Genomic DNA, 17,825 nt, shown 5'->3' on the forward strand with positions numbered 1-17,825 from the left:
GCTCATCCAGGACCTATTCACCACCGCCCTAAAATGCACCCAGTGACCCCGGCCTCCACAGGCGCCCGTGGAGCAACCAATTCCACAGATTCACTGCCCTCTGCCTAAATGAAGAAAGTCCCCCTCATCTCCGCTCCAAACTGACGTCCCTCTATTCTGAGGCTGACCCCCCAAACAAAGGAAGCAGCCTCCTCACGTCCACTCTACAGGGAGATGGCGCCAAAATTAAAACTCTGAGCTCAAATAGCGCCTCGTGGTGCCTCCGGCCGGATATAAGTGTTTTCCGTTTCTCCCCTCGTTCCACAAGAGAAATGCTGCCAGGGGACAGGCAAAAGCCTGGACATTAATTTAACTAACGGAACCTCAGCTAACTCAACTCTCTAGTGTGTGAGGAGGAGGGAGACAAATTAAAGCTTCACCTCTTGGGCCCCACTTACTCGACATCCAACCGGATCCAAATTCCTGATATGCGTTCGTGAGCAGACATTCCTGCAAACTCGCAAATTTCTACAGATGTACCTTGGAGAGCATTCTAACTGGTGGCCTCACCATCTGAAATATGGGGGGCACTCCACAGGATCGGAAAAAGCCGCAGAGGGTTGCGAACTTGACCAGCTCCGTCACGGGTAGTAGCTTCCTCTGTGTCCAGGACATCTTCAAAAGGCGATGCCTCGAAAAGGCGGCACCCACCACGAAAGACCCTCAGGACGTGCCCTGTTCTCATTGCTACCATCAGGGAGGAGAGACAGGAGCCTGAAGACACACACTCAGCGATTCAGGAACAGCTTCTTCCCCTCTGCCATCAGGGAGGAGGTACAGGAGCCTGAAGACACACACTCAACGATTCAGGAACAGCTTCTTCCCCTCTGCCATCAGGGAGGTGGTACAGGAGCCTGAAGACACACACTCAACGATTCAGGAACAGCTTCTTCCCCTCTGCCATCAGGGAGGAGAGTACAGGAGCCCGAAGACACACACTCAACGATTCGGGAACAGCTTCTTCCCCTCTGCCATCAGAGAGGAGGTACAGAGCCTGAAGGCACACACTCAACGATTCGGGAACAGCTTCTTCCCCTCTGCCATCAGGGAGGAGAGTACAGGAGCCTGAAGACACACACTCAACGATTCAGGAACAGCTTCTTCCCCTCTGCCATCAGGGAGGAGGTACAGGAGCCTGAAGACACACACTCAACGATTCAGGAACAGCTTCTTCCCCTCTGCCATCAGGGAGGAGGTACAGGAGCCTGAAGACACACACTCAACGATTCAGGAACAGCTTCTTCCCCTCTGCCATCAGGGAGGAGGTACAGGAGTCTGAAGACACACACTCAACGATTCAGGAACAGCTTCTTCCCCTCTGCCATCAGGGAGGAGGTACAGGAGTCTGAAGACACACACTCAGCGATTCAGGAACAGCTTCTTCCCCTCCGCCATCAGGGAGGAGGTACAGGAGCCTGAAGACACACACTCAGCGATTCGGGAACAGCTTCTTCCCCTCTGCCATCAGGGAGGAGGTACAGGAGCCTGAAGACACACACTCAATGATTCAGGAACAGCTTCTTCCCCTCTGCCATCAGGGAGGAGGTACAGGAGCCTGAAGACACACGCTCAACGATTCAGGAACAGCTCCTTCCCCACTGCCGTCAGATTTCTGAGTGGTCAGCGAACCCATGTAGACTACCCTTAGTATTTATTCCCTCTCTTAATTTTTATATGCACTTCTTAATGTAATTTATAGTTCATTTTTAATTATTATGATTCCTTCCCCTTCCCCATAGCTTCAAGAAGGCGGCATCTATCATTAAGGGCCCCTCATCACCCAAGACATACCCTCTGCTCATTGCTACCATTAGGGAGGTACAGAAGCCTGAAGACACACACTCAGCGATTCAGGAACAGTTTCTTCACTCCGCCATTGGGTGGGTGGACCCCATCACCCAGGGCGTGCCCTCTTCTCATTGCTACCGTCAGGGAGGAGGTACAGAAGCCTGAAGACACACACTCAGCGATTCGGGAACAGCTTCGTCCCTTCCACCATCAGATTTCTGAATGGACAATGAACCCATGAACACTACCTCACTTCTTTTTCCTCCCCCTCTTTTTGGACTACATTTTTACTGCAACCTTTTTAATAATGCATATATATTTCTCACTGTAATCTACAGCATTCTACCTCCACGTACGGCAGCCTGCGTGCCAGTGACCCCGCTTCTGGTTTACTTGCTTTGCCGCCAGGACTGGAGGTTTCCCGCCCCACCAGAGAAAAGGGATAAAGGGAGGCGCGTCCTACATTGTTTGCCGCTAACGGGTGGAGATGGCTCACTGGAACTGAATTGCTGAGCAAAAAAATCCTGTTTCCTGCTGTTTTTACCTTCTCTGCTTCATAGTCATTGAGATATTCCTGTTTTTCCTCATCTGTGAGATCCCGCCACATTCCACCGATGATTTTCCCTATCTCCCACAGCTTCAGATCGGGATTGGAGGCCTTAACCTGGTCCCATACCTAAAACATAATAAGGAGACTTATTTACAGAGCTAATACAGCAATAGAGTTATCACACTGTCAACCGGACAGTTTTATGGGTATAGAAGCATCAAGATCCGTATCTACTCACTACAGTCAGGCATTAAGACAGGGAGTCCTGTGATTAGTACTCCAACAAAATCAAGACAGATTCTTCTAAAAAAAAATATGTATATATATATATATATTATATTTTAAAATTTAAAGTTAAGCTACGGCTCTTGGTGAGATCATCGGTGGAAGGTGGCTGGGAGGTGTTAGTAGAGCTGAGAATGTGAGGGAGCAGAACTCGAAACACTGGACACAAAACAAAGTCGCAGGTTTTAATGGCCGAACCCCGGTCGGGCAGACGCCGCCAACCCAGTAACTCACCCGAGCTGAATCACCAGCAAATGAATTTGGATAAAATGCAGAAGATCGCAGCCTTTATTAAAGACTCTATCCACACCCCCCCGCCCCCCGAAGTCGCACCTACAGAAACCGGGTTTGATTTCAGCCGAGGTAGGGGACTGGGACGGGGGGGGGTGGGGGGGGGGAAGAGAGATGTTAATGATTAGAAGTCCAGGTGCTTTTATAAAACCATTTCCCTTCAGGAAAATGTCAGAGCCCCCACCTCCTGCAAGACTTCACACGTTTATACACATGATGCATACGGGACTGCGTATAAAGTAACCCCACTCCTTGCTGGAAGCTCGGTCCTAGGTGGCTAGCTCGGCGCCGTCACCCTCCCCTCGGCGGGCGCGTGGCCAGGCAGACGAGTGCTGCAGTGCTGCCCCGTGACATGAGCGCCACAGCCACCATACCTTTCTGCTGTAGCGCATGTAGGGCATCAAGGGCTTGTCTGGAGGCTTGGGGGGCTTTGGAATGGTAATGCCCGAAGACGTCTGCAGGGAAACATAAACACGTGTTATCTTGCACTCCGAGCCGCAAGTTAAAGCGTTCGACATCAAAGTAGCATGGCACAAAATCAAATTCTCCACCATCAGGCTTCTCAAAGGGCAATGAACCAACCCATCACCACCACCGCACCATTCTTGCCCTCTTCTTACACAACTTATCTTTTAACACATTTCTTGTCACTTATAGTACGTTCTAACTATAGGAGCCATTCATCTACTTTTCGTATCTGCCTTGTATATTGTGCTACGCCTCCCTTAAGGGGTAGAAGGAACAGAAGCCTCACCAAGTTCAAGATCAGCCTCATCAGGCCCTCGAATTTGACACGCGCGTTGAGGCCATGGTAGATGTGGACTTGGGCAGGTGGCCAAGTGGTTCAGGCGTTGGACTCGCGACCTGAAGGTCATGAGTTCGAGCCCCGGCCGAAGCAATGTGTTGTGTCCGTGAGCAAGGCACTTAACCACACATTGCTCTGCGACGACACCGGTGCCAAGCTGTATGGGTCCTAGTGCCCTTCCCTTGGACAAGATCGGTGTCATGGAGAGGGGAGACTTGCAGCATGCCGGTCTTTCATACAACCTCGCCCAGGCCTGCACCCTGGAGGGTGAAGACTTTCCAGGCGCAGATCCACGGTCTCGCAAGACTAATGGATGCCTGAAGATGCGAACTTGCCTTTGTCTTTAGTTCACTTTTAGTCGAGCCAGTCAGAATGAATTTTTTTTTTTTTTGGTTGATCGCTTGGCTTAGTACGTTTAAGAACGCTTCGCTTTGAAATGTTTAAGTATATTTGAATACGCTTTAGACTGCTTATTTCGTTAGTTTTAACTTTGTTAGTTTTTTAAAAATCGTTCCAAAATAGCCCGTTTTGGCTGGTTTCTTAATAGAGGATGGAAGGTACTTAGAATTTAGTTACTGCAGAGACCGCGCCATACGGCACCAGTCCCCCCATTCTTAGTCTTCGAGCAGCTTTGGTTTGTTTTAAAGTAACCAATACAATTTGTCAACGAGAAGATATCATTCTGGCTGCCCTGTGACAGATTACCCGTAATAACCTCGCAACACAAAGTACAGCACAGGCAGGCAGAATGCAGATAAATGGCTCCTACTTCCTAGCTCTGTAATTGCTACAAAATGATAATTACAACCACGTACTACTAAAAACAGGAGGCACACGATCTTAGCATTCATACAAGTGTCCCCTTTCTTCGTTCAGGCAAGTCATGCAACAGTCATCTTGCCCAGAGGTGACCAGCGCAGTACAACACGGCCACCACGAAACAACAAATTTCACGACGTACGTCAGTGATAGTAAACTTGATGTACATCGTGAAAATTGTTGCTTTGTGGGCGGCAGTTCAGTGCGATACATTTAAAATACAATACAATCATTTATAATGATAAATATATACAAAGAAAGATAAATAAACAGCTAAAAGAGAGCAAAAATAGTGAGGTCGTGTCCGTTGGGCCTGCGGGGGACAGTGCACTGGGAGGAACCTGATGCCATTCAACAACGCAAGCAGAGAGCTTCTACAGACGCTGGAAATTCACACAACCACACTCACAGACCTTGACCTGGGGAGCTCCTCTAGCATTGTGTGTGTGTGTATATATAAAAGTACGTATGTATGTCTGGATTTCCAGCAACTACAGAACCCTCTGCGTTTTAAAAAAAAAACTCAACACCTTTCTTTCTCGTACAGAAAATTACACGCCGAGATTACTGGAAAAGAAAGATTTAGCAGGGAGCCAGTGCTGACGGCCAAGTCGATCACTTTAAATATTTTTGCTGGCCAGGGCTATCAAGACAAGAATGAACTGGGGGGGTGGAGATGGCCTGTTCCTGTTCTCTGCAATTGGTGATTGGGATCAACATTGGATTCCAATAACGTTAATTTAGCATTTCAGCAGTAAGACCATCATGTCGTATATTGCACCCCTTCTCATTTCTCCCATCAGGGAAGAGGCACACACTGCTTCTTGCCCGCCATCAGATCTCTGAATGGACAGTGGACCCATCAACACCACCTCACTATTTTCCCCTCCCTCTTTTTGCACTAGTTATTCATTCGTTTACATTTTCTGTATCTCATGCGCGTGGTTGTCTGCTGTGTCTGGCGGGGAACAGGAAACTTGTGCGGGGCAGTTTTTAAAGCGGGAGAGCCATTGCAATGGGGCAGTTCCACTCTCTCTCCCCTCAGCCCCGGAATGGACAGGACAAGCCCCTCTACCGGAGGCGTTAACCCTCCCTGGGCACCCCATAAAAACTATACATCGTAATTTACCGTTTTCTTATATGTATCGCGCTGTACTGCTACCGCAAAACAACAATTATCACAAACATCTGGCAGTGATAATAAACTTTATTCTATCAGTCCTGGCCACAACTCTTTTTTTTTTATTTAAGTAAACACGCTCAGGAACTAGACTGAAACAGAAAATGCATTTTGTTAACCAGGGCATCCCTAGGCTTCCTAAGGATACACCAAGTTTGACATCGTTAGTAAAAATTGTAGCAAATATGCAGAATAAAGTCCTCAACAAATCAGAATGTTGAAGTTTAGGTTGTGAAAAACTTCACCAGAGTCTTTTAATGGGCATGTGTGTGTGCGTGTGTGTGTATATAAAGAAGTGCAGAATACTCGGATGAAGATACGGTCTGTGCCGATGGTTCTGTTCTGCGTGAGTCTCCTCAAACAACATCGTCATCGTCATATGCCACTTACCAACGCTTTCGGCTGGGCAGTGTGTCTTTACAAGACGGGTGACCCTCGCCCCCCCCCCCACCCCGACTGTCAATACTCTTCAGAGATTGTCTGCCTGGTGCCAGTGGTCACATAACCAGGACTTGTGATCTGCACCGACTGCTCGTACGACCACCAACCGCTCCCATGGGCTCACGTGACCCTGATCGGGGGGGGGGGGGGGGGGGGGCTAAGCAGGTGCTACACCTTGCCCAAGGAAAGGAAAGCCTTGCACCTCCTTTGGTAGAGACTTATCGCCACCCCTCCACCTACCTATAACCCCTTATAGTTTTGTACAGCTCAGTGAAATCTCCCCGCATTCTCCTGCACTCCAGGGAACAAGATCCTAATCCATTCAACCTTTCCATGTAGCCCAGGTCCTCACGTCCCGGCAACGTCCTTGTAAATTTTCTCTGCACTCTTTCAATCTCACTGATACCTTTCCTGTAGCTAGGTGACCAGAACTGCACACGATACTCCAGTTTAGGCCTGACCACCACCTCATGCAACTTCAACACAAGATTGCAACTCCTGCACGATCCTCCAAGAGGAGCACGGCCTCGTCCTGGTTTGAAGGCTTGCGCGCCTCGGCGACCCGGGGCACGATGCTGACCGCAGTCAGAGCGTTACGCTTCGGCTCTTGGTAGGATCACCCCTGCCAAAAAGGAAGGGCTGAGAGCGGCCCAGGCTCAGGGGGCTAACAACGAAATTACCAACGAAACAGCAATGAAGAATCCTTCCGCATCCGAGTGCGACTGTATTCCTGAGTCTCCAGCCGGGACCTGCGCAACTGACAGTGGTGAAAAGCAAGAGGAAGCTACTGGCACCACGAAGGAGGCCAAGACCAAAACTGGATTATGGCCAAGGGCGGACAGAGAGGAAGGACCTTCACTGCTGCCTTAAATCCCAGCAGCTTAATGGGCAGCAACTCCTGTACTCAATACATTGATTTAAGGCGGTTAACGAGCCAGAAGCTTCCTTTATCACACCATCTACCTGTGATGCCACTTTCAGGGAATTATGGATCTGTATTCCCAGATCCCTCTGTTGTGAAGCATTCCTCAGTGCCCTGACACTCACACAAGAGCTTGCAGACTGTCCTCCCCACCTGCCTTGATGCCTCATACAGCAAGTTTCTGAGATCTACCACCTTCAATAGCAGATGAGCAGCTGGCAGTTAATTGTCCTGTTACTAACAACAGCAGCTTTCCGTTATGAAAAGGTCTTTAAGGTAGCTGAGCCTCCCAAAGAACTCCCCGCATGCTTTATCAAACATAACCAGACAGTGAATCACACAAGGACATAACACAACCCCTGTGTTATGCAGGAATTGCATTCCTGCAGAATGATCCAAATCACACAATTTCTGTCTTTTGTATGCGAAGCTGCAACAGTTGTGCAACACAGGTAGAAAAAAAAAGTTGATTTATTTAGATTTGTTCCCTATTCTGTTCCAAATTTTATCCCACCTCAAATATTTGCCGACTGTTTCGTAAATTCTTTTTCCAAAGTCCAAAGTAAATTTTCCACTTATCACCTTCTCTACACTTATCACCTTCAAGCTTGTCTTCCTTCCCCATCCACCTTTTTATTCTTCCCCTTTCCTTTCCAGGCCGGATGAAGGGTCTCAGCCCGAAACGTCGACTGCTTATTCCTCTCTGTGTAGTTGGGAGGTGGTAGTGGCGATAAGCTCCCACTACTTATTAAATGCTCCCAATGGCGTGCGTCTCAAATAGCCTCTGACAAGCAAGTCCAGCTCCCGGCCTCCACTTGCGGCTTTGCTACTAAACCCAGATGAACCGTTCCTACCGACAGGAGAAGGGGCAAAGGTGGGTGATTGGCGCCTTTAAACCAGTCGCTTTGGGCAGATGGGGGCTCGTCAGCCGTGGTCGGCAGCTCAGCTGGGAGAAGGAAAACTCTGATCTCAAGCCACCGCTACCCACTCAAGGGGAAGGCCTCAGCGGCGAACGCGGGTAAAGTCCCGAGCCAGAGTCCCTAAGGCAGTGAATGAGTTCAATATTGACCGGCAGCTCCTGGTGCCAAACTGTATCGGGTCTCTGCCATTCCTCTGGGTTCATCAGCTGCGTGGAGAGGGGGAGCCCGCTACACGGGCAACAGCTCGCTCCCCGTATCGTGCGTGGACAGCCAGGACGTTGACCCTGACTGACGGAAGCCTCAGATGCTGCCTGACTTGCTGAGTTCCTCTAGCATTTGGTGTGAGCTGCTCTAGCTTGGTGAATGTTTAAGACGGAATTGGAGGAACACTGATGCCTCTGAAACTGATTGGGTTGAAGGAAATAGAGAAAAGTAAGGGCAAGTCAATGGAACGATTTGAAAATTAAAACGGAGACATCTTCCAGATGAGCAGGCAACACTGGTCAGGAACCCAGCAAACGCAACTTTGGAAGAATTGAAATGGTCAGAGTACAGAAAGCAGATTTTAGAAAATGTTCAACTTTATTGAAAGCATTGACAGGGAGACAGACTGACAAAGTATCAGTGGAACAAAGAAGTCTGCACCAGAGGTTCCCAATGTAGGGTCCACAGATCCCTTGGTAAATATGGCATAGGAAAGGTTGGGAACCATCAGAAGTCCCAATGATGGTTTTATGGGAGACAAAGACTTTATTGGGAAGGGTAAATCTGTTTATTAATGCCACATGTACCGAAAGTCAGACACGTATATACAGCTGCAAGAAAAATTTTGTGAACCCTTTGCAATGACCTGCTTTTCTGCATTAAATACTCATAAAATGTGGTCTAATCTTCATCTAAGTCACAATAATAGGCAAACACAATCTACCTAAACTAGCGTCACATAAACAACAGGAATTCTGCAGATGCTGGAAATTCAAGCAACACACATCAAAGTTGCTGGTGAACACAGCAGGCCAGGCAGCATCTGTAGGAAGAGGTGCAGTCGACGTTTCAGGCCGAGACCCTTCGTCAGGACATAAACAATTATACTTTTCATGTCTTCGTTGAACACATTGTTTAATCATTCACAGACCAGGCTGGAAAATGTATGTGAACCCTTGTATTTAATAACTGGTAGAATCTCCTTTAGCAGCAATAACCTCCACCAAACGTTTCCTGTAGCTGCTGATCAGACTTGCACAACATCGAGGAATTGTCGACCATTCCTCCATAGAAAACTGTTTCAGTTCATCAATATTTCTGGGATATTTTGCATGAACAGTCCTCTTCAGGTCATGCCAAAGCATCTCAATTGGGTTAAGGTCTGACTTGGCCATTCCAAAACACAAATGTTCTTCTTTTTTAACCATTCTGTTGTTGATTTACTCTCGTGTTTCGGATCATTGTCTTGTTGCATCACCCAACTTCTATTAAGCTTCAGGTGATGGATGGCTACCCTGACATTCTCCAGTAAGATGCCTGGATACAATTTTGAATTCATTGCTCCCTCAGCAATTGCAAGTTGCCCAGGCCCAGAGACAGCAAAAGCAGCCCCAAACCAGGATGCTCCTTCCACCATGCTTCGCGGTTGGGATGAGGTTTTGGTGTTGGTGTGCAGTGGCCTTTTCCCTCCAAACATAGCTGTGAGTATTTCTGTCAAAAAGTTTAACTTTTGTCTCAATCTGCCCACAGAGCATTCTCTCAGAGGCAGTGTGGAACATCCAGGTAGTCTTTTGCAAACTTCTGATCAGCAGCAACCTTTTTTTTTTGAAGAACAGTGGTGTCCTTCCACGAACACTATTCTTGTTCAGTGTTTTTCTTAGAGTGGACACATGAACAGAGACTTGAGCAAGTTCTAGAGATTTCCGCAGGGGTTTTTTTTGTTGGTTTCTTTTCCACCTCCTTCAGCTTTGCACGTTGTGCTCTTGGCGTGATCTTTGCAGGATCCCCACTCCTAGGGAGAGCAGCAACAGCACTGAATTCCCTGCACTTGTACACAATTTCTCTTATTGTGAATTGACAGACAACTTAGCTCTTCAGAAATGCTTTTGTAGCCTCGTCCAACTTCATGCTTCACACATCTCTACAATTTTCCTTCTAAAGTTTACTGAAAGTTGTTTTGATTGAGGCATGGTGCATATAAACAGATCTTTCTTAAGATCTTTCTGTCAGTGTCTCTGAATTTGTGTGTATTTTTTTTATAGGGCAGGGCACCTCTAATCTCATCTCATTGATTGGAACACCTGGCTCCAAATAACTTTTGTAGAAGGCATTATCCCAGAGGTTCACACACTTTGTTGAACTTAAGACTGTGATCGTTTAAATGGCGTACTCAGTAATGACGAGAGAAAGTACAATTGTTTGTGTGTTATTAGTTTAGGCAGGTTGCGTTTGTTTATTATTGAGACTTAGATGAAGACCAAACCACATTTTATGAGTAATTAACGCAGAAGACAAGGTAATTGCAAAGGGTTCACAAAAGTTTGCTTGCAACTGTATAACGATGGTGCCTAACTCTGCATGATACTGCAGTAATTTTATAACCATATAAAAATTACAGCATGGAAACAGGCCATCACAGCCCTTCTAGTCCGTGCCGAACGCTACTCTCACCTAGTCCCACCAACCTGCACTCAGCCCATAACCCTCCATTCCTTTCCTGTCCATATAGCTGTCCAATTTTACTTTAAATGACAACATCGAACCTGCCTCAACCACTTCTGCTGGAAGCTCGTTCCACACAGCTACCACTCTCTGAGTAAAGAAGTTCCCCCTCATGTTACCCCTAAACTTTTGCCCTTTAACTCTCAACTCATGTCCTCTTGTTTGAATCTCCCCTACTCTCAATGGAAGAAGCCTATCCACGTCAACTCTATCTATCCCCCTCATAATTTTAAATACCTCTATCAAGTCCCCCCTCAACCTTCTACGATCCAGAGAATAAAGACCCAACTTGTTCAACCTTTCTCTGTAACTTAGGTGATGAAACCCAGGTAACATTCTAGTAAATCTTCTCTGTATTCTCTCAATTTTATTGACATCTTTCCTATAATTTGGTGACCAAAACTGGACACAATACTCCAAATTTGGCCTCACCAATGCCTTGTACAATTTCAACATTACATCCCAACTCCTATACTCAATGCTCTGATTTATAAAGGCCAGCATACCAAAAGCTTTCTTCACCACCCTATCCACATGAGATTCCACCTTCAGGGAACCATGCACCATTATTCCTAGATCCCTGTGTTCTACTGCATTCTTCAATGCCCTACCATTTACCATGTATGTCCTACTTTGATTAGTCCTACCAAAGTGTAGCACCTCACATTTATCAGCATTAAACTCCATCTGCCATCTTTCAGCCCACTCTTCTAACTGGCCTAAATCTCTCTGCAAGCTTTGAAAACCTACTTCATTATCCACAATGATATCTTAGTATCATCTGCATACTTACTCGTCCAATTTACCACCCCATCATCCAGATCATTAATGTATATGACAACAACACTGGACCCCAGTACAGATCCCTGAGGCACACCTCTAGACACCGTCCTCCAATCTGACACACGGTTATCCACCACTACTCTCTGTCGTCTCCCATCCAGCCACTGCTGAATCCATTTTACTACTTCAATATTAATACGTAACGATTGAACCTTCCTAACTAACCTTCCGTGTGGGACCTTGTTATGTATGGCATTGTACTGCTGCTAAAAAAAAAATAACTATGACATATATAAGTAATGATAAACCTGACTCTAAAGTGGACTGAGAGTGGGGGGGGGGTGCAGAGAGAAGGGGGAATCACGGTTGGGAAAAGGGGAAGGAAGAGCAGAGGGAGCAGGAAGCACCAGCAAGACATTTTGTAATGATCAATAAACCAACTGGTTGTAATCAAGTGACCTTCCCTGGTGTCTAAGGGCTGGGTGATTCTGCACCCATGCCAAAGCCACCAGCCCGTTCCTGGCACTCCTCTGCCTCCTGTCCCACACCCCTCCCACAGCACTCCACCCCCACCATTCCTAACATGCTTTGCTCCTGACAAGATCGCAAACTTGCTTCACATTGGTACTGTGGAAAAGTCTTTGGCACCCTAGCTATCATCTATATAGATGCAAGACAAGCTTTTTCACTGCAGCACTGCGCAAAATTCTAAAGTACAGATAACCATAACGGATCATTTCATTACAACAGTGCATCAAGGTAGCTCAAGGGAAAACAGTCACGGAATGCAAAGTATGTCAGTGCTACAGAGAAAGTGCAGTGCAGGTAAATGAAAAGGAACAAACCCATAACAAGGTGAACTGTGAGATTAAGGACACTTGAATAGTCCTATAATGCTGCTGTAAGAGCATTAACGGGCCCTCTACTGGGAATGAAAGGGTTAACGTATGGGGGTGGGGGCGCTTGATGGCTCTGGGCCTGCACTCGTCAGCGTTCAGAAGGATGGGGAATCACAGCGGAACCTACTGAATATTGAAAGGGCTACCTACAGTGGACATGGAGAGGATGTTTCCAATGGTGGGCGAGTCTAGGACCTGTGGGCACAGGCTCCAAATGGAAGGACGTCCCTTTAGAACAGCAATGAGGAGGAACTTCTTTCGCCTGAGGTCGGCGGATTCGTTGGCACTGACGGCTGTGGTGGCCAAGTCACTGGGTATATTTAAAGCGGACGTTGATATGTTCTTGATTAGTCAGGGTGTCAGAGGTTACGGGGAGAAGGCAAGAGAATGGGGTCGAGAGGGATAGTAAATCAGCGATGATGGAATGGCCTAATTCTGCTCCTGCGTCTTGAGGTCTTATGGATCAAGGGGACGGTCTAACATTGGATAAAGACTAGTACGTTCAGGGTAGGAGATGAAAATGGGCCCAGGGTTAACTCTTCCAAGATGCAACTCAGAATCACTTACGATGAGCTCAGTTGCGGTCCGGGTGGGATGCTTCCCGGTGACCGGCCGGGGAAAAGGTACTTCCCGGCAGCGATCGAGGACCGCGGCTTTGTTCTTCCCAAACCTTTGGAGCGCCACACAAGCCACCTGGCAGGTACAGAGAGGTGTCGACCATGCTTAGGCAGGATAGTGAGAACGCTGTGGAGGCACGGAGGTCAGAGCTGGAAGGAGCCCAAGGACGGAATCCTGGAGGGCCGCAGGCCCAACGTGGCAGCACGGGGAATGGCCCAGCTGGGTAAGTAAGACTGGACACACTTGAGTGCGCTCTAACACGGCAAGAGAACAGCAGAGTTGGAGGAGTGATTAGCGATGTCAGAAATTGGTTGTCTTTGATCATAAGATATAGGAGCAAGATTAGGCCATTCAGCCCATCGAGAGTGCTCCGGCATTCCACTGTGGGTGATTTATTATCGCTCTCAAACCCCGCTTTCCTGCCTTCTGCCCTGTAACATCTGACACCCTATCAGCCTCCGCTTCAAATATACCCAATGGCCTGGCTTCCACAGCCATCTGTGGTAATGAATTCCACAGATTCACCACTCTCTGACAAAAGAAATTCCTCCTCATACCTGCTCTAAATGGATGTCCTTGTATTATGAGGTTGCACCCGCTGGTCCTGGGCTCCCCCGCTATATAAAAGACTCCCTCATCGTCCACTCTATCTAGGCCTTTCAATATTCTAGTCGTACAGGTATCACTGACACGGATGAGTTTTGGTGAAATGCCAGAGAAAGAGACAAGGGTAAAATGGGCACAGAGTTACAATACATTCAAATAAAGAGGAAAGGGTGGGTCTTGTAATCTTTCCAGCAATTACTGCCGTTTCCCTCTCTCCTTTGAGAAAAACCAGTATTTTGAGAAAATTCCTATCCTAATGTTTGCATTGATCCCTACCACCCATCCCACAGTCTCTCTGACCCACCACCGTCGGGAAGGAGGTACAGGAACATCAGGACTAGGACTGTCAGACTGGGTAACAGCTCCTTCCCTCAGGCTGGGAGACTAACTGGGGTCTCGTCACTACCCACCCCGCCATCCCACAATCTCTCTGACCCACAACCATCAGGAAGGAGGTACAGGGGCATCAGGACTAGGACTGTCAGACTGGGTAACAGCTCCTTCCCTCAGGCTGGGAGACTAATGAATTCCCTGTCACCACCGGGGTCTCGTCACTACCCACCCCCCCATCCCACAATCTCTCTGACCCACAACCATCAGGAAGGAGGTACAGGAGCATCAGGACTAGGACTGTCAGACTGGGAAACAGCACCTTCCCTCAGGCTGGGAGACTAATGAACACCCTATCCCACTGGGGTCTCGTCACTAACCCTCCCCCCCCACCCACCCACAATCTCTCTGACCCACCACCATCAGGAAGGAGGTACAGGGGCATCAGGACTAGGACTGTCAAACTGGGTTAACAGCTCCTTCCCTCAGGCTGGGAGACTAATGAATACCCTGCCACCTCCGGGGTCTCGTCACTGGGACAGCGAGCTGTTTGCGGTTTACCTGTGCTGGCGCACTATATGCATTTTTGAATTATATTTTATTAACTTTTATGGTAATACTTTGGTTTATGTGCTGTGTGTGATACAAGCCGTGTTGGTGCACTAAGGTCCAGAGGAAGTTTTGTTTTGTTTGGTTGCCTACATGTGCAGTCAGACTAGTAAACGAACTCATCTCACATCACGTGGCTTGGTCTTTCAAGGTTATTTCAGATTCTGGCCCTGTGAAGTGACTTAGGATCTAGTTCATCACTGGTTTGTGCACCCTGACGGAAACCCTTCACGTTACTTCCCCAGTCGCCATTGTGGAGCAGGTTTGGAGGCGCACGTACGCACGTCATTATAGCGTCAAGGGCAGGTCCAACGTAAACCCTAGCGGATCACAGACCAGCCCACCCAGCAGCTCACCGATTTAACCCCAGCCTAATCACGGGGACAATTTACAGTGACCAACTAATCTACCAGCTGGACGGTGGGAGGAAACCGGAGCACTCAGAGTAATCACTCTCTGTCAGGGGGCACGAAATGTTAGAGGGCGCTGGAACTAAACGCTGTACTCTGATGTCTTGAGCCGCAATAGTGGCGAGCTAACCGCTAGGCTACCGTGTATACTGTCGCAATCATGATGCTGCTGATGAAAGGCACCGTTTAACTTTGCTGTTACTTTTTATATGGAGTGCGGAGCCCAGACCGCTCGCAGTCGTGACCCAGTCACAAGACCACACAACATCAGAGCAGAGTCAGCCCAACGAGCCTCAACCCCACTCTCCCCCATAACCCTCGATGTCCTTTCTAATCAACAGCCGTTCAGCCTACGATTCAAATATACCCAATGGCTTGGGCTGCACAGCTGCCTGTGGCAATGAACTCTTTCGTTTCAAATCTTTTAATTGTTATACTATACAGAAAAAATAACCTGAGTACATTGAAGTAACAACACTTACAATGTCTCAGAAAAGACATTATCTTAAAGGTTGAAAAGAAATTTTGTGATAACAAAAACCTAATAAGCAGAAAAGTGAAAAAAAACCATTAGGTGTACAATGAATTCCACACATTCACAACCCTCTGACTGGAGAAATTCCTCAACTCTGATCTGAGGGAGGCTGTGCCCTCCAGTCCCTCTTCTTCTACTGCCCACTCTGGTCCTCCTCCTACCTCTTCTCATCGCCCGTCTATCGCCTCCCTTTCTTTCCCTTTCTGCCAGTCTCCTCTCCTGTCCGACTCCTCCTACTCCAGCCCTTCACCTTTTCTACCTGTCATCTCCCAGCTTCTTACTTCATTCCCCCCAACCCCCACAACCGGGCTTCACTCTTCACTTTCTAGCCTGTATTCCTTCCTCTCCCCCACAATTTTGGCATCTGCCCCCTTCCTTTCCAGTCCTGACAAAGAGTCTGGGCCTGAAACATCTACTGTATATTCCCCCTGACCTGCTGAGTTCCTCCAGCATTTTGTGTCTGGATTTCCAGCATCTGCAGAATCCTTTTGTGTTTCTGAAATCGGCTTATCGGCTTCGCCCGTGCATTTAATTTAATGAGTGTAAAAAAAAAAGTCCCTTTATTTAATTGTAATGGCTTCTCTGTAATGTTAACTGCTGAGGTAATGGTTTCTCTGCAGCAGCAATGTTTGGGTTATAACTGGAGATAACGGGTCGCTACTCAATGGGTGAAATGTCATTCTTTCTTGTGCGTCTGGGAGCCGGGGTTTCTCGCGGGTTTTCGTCGAGGAGAGAGGAAGAGGAAGGACGCATGTGGAGAACGCTGGTAGACCACCGGACAGCGTACACTGGAATCCGAGGGTCGGCAACGTTTGGCGGAGATAGATGGTGGAGGAATGCCTACTGAATGAGCTCCAACTGAAACTGTGACGTTAATTTTCAGGCCCTCTTTTTGTTTTGTTTATTTTCATTAAAGTTAAAGTCTGTCCCGAGCCTTGTGGCCCATCAGGCCAGTGCTTATGCTGATTTCTGTGGCGTGAAGCGACTGAGAGTACAAGACTCCCCCCCCCCCACCCCCCGGATGGGACGCCAGTCAATCGCGAGGTTAACCCCCAGCATTTACCGGTACCCATTTTCAGCTGGGTGGACTGGAGCAGTGTGTGGTTAAGTGCCTCGCTCAAAGACACAAGACGCTGCCTTGGGTGAGACTCGAACCCACGACCTTTAGATCGTGAGCCCAACGCCCTAAACACTTGGCAGGTCGTGGGTTCGAGTCTCACCCAAGGCAGCGTCTTGTGTCTTTGAGCGAGGCACTTAACCACACACTGCTCCAGTCCACCCAGCTGAAAATGGGTACCAGCAAATGCTGGGGGTTAACCTCGCGATAGACTGGCGTCCCATCCGGGGGGAGTCTCGTACTCTCAGTCGCTTCACGCCACAGAAATCGGCATAAGCACCAGCCTGATGGGCCACAAGGCTCGGGACAGACTTTGACTTTTTGTTTTGTTTATTTCCATACTAACCCTATATTCAGATTAAGATTCATAAAGTCTATCATTTAATTGCACATGGTGTACTGTCAGGTCACTTGTCTGAGTGCTACTGGAACCGTGTAACCCAGTACTACCTGTCGCATGGTCGGGTGGTCGGCGACTAAACCGGCCCCCCCAGCAGGCTTGCCTGGTGAGGAGGGTGGCTGGACACCCTGCAGGACGAGAAACAAGACCTGTCAAAGGGCAGATGAACCCTCTCGTAGGGTCAACGGCCATCCAGCAAACACGTGCCGTGAAGTGCAGAAAGGGCACCCCTTGCATCGAAGCTTGGTCTGGCCATTCACGGCAACAGAACTTCCCCCCGCCGTCTTGGACCCCCCACCAAGCCGCTGGATCTGGGAGGGGATGTCGAGAGGGTGGGTCTGGACCTGTGCAACCCCCTACTCACCTAAAATCCACTCACGCACACGCTGTTCCTTTCTGAGGAGTGGGGTACCACCCCCCTAACTCACTGAAAGGAACCATCCTCATCCTATGGGACGGATAGCCAGAGAAAGGGAGACTGTCTGATATTTTGCGTTGTGGGTTTGTGATCGGGGATCCACCCAAACGTGAATACCCAGTTTGGCGGGGCCAAAAGCTGATTCCCCTAACCGAACGCCAGGGGGTCAGCCTGAGGGTTACATAAATAATGCTTCCATCTACAACTGTTTACAACAGCACCCTCCTTTCGTTTCCCTAACCATGGAAAATGCATTTGTATCTGTGGAAAAGATCTCCTGTAGACAGATCCCAGAATGCGTCCTGCAAATACAGAGTCAGGAAATTTTTCCAAAGCCTCGACGTTCTGAGGAGG

The 17,825-nt window shown here is 48.2% G+C and overlaps 1 protein-coding gene across 3 annotated transcripts in view; it reads right to left on the reverse strand.

The window, feature by feature from the left end:
- smarce1 (SWI/SNF related BAF chromatin remodeling complex subunit E1) overlaps positions 1-17,825 on the reverse strand; it is a 128,267-nt gene that overhangs the window by 46,028 nt on the left and 64,414 nt on the right. For 2 of the 3 annotated variants that reach the window (XM_072249723.1, XM_072249722.1), the window contains 2 exons: positions 3,328-3,408; positions 2,372-2,503 (listed from right to left, as the gene is read on the reverse strand). In XM_072249723.1, coding sequence (XP_072105824.1) covers positions 2,372-2,503; positions 3,328-3,408 — 213 coding nt within the window. The remainder of the gene's footprint in view (positions 1-2,371; positions 2,504-3,327; positions 3,409-17,825) is intronic. The other variant, XM_072249724.1, reaches the window with a different exon arrangement.

Source organism: Mobula birostris, chromosome X (assembly GCF_030028105.1).
Source record: "Mobula birostris isolate sMobBir1 chromosome X, sMobBir1.hap1, whole genome shotgun sequence".
Taxonomy (NCBI): domain Eukaryota; kingdom Metazoa; phylum Chordata; class Chondrichthyes; order Myliobatiformes; family Myliobatidae; genus Mobula; species Mobula birostris.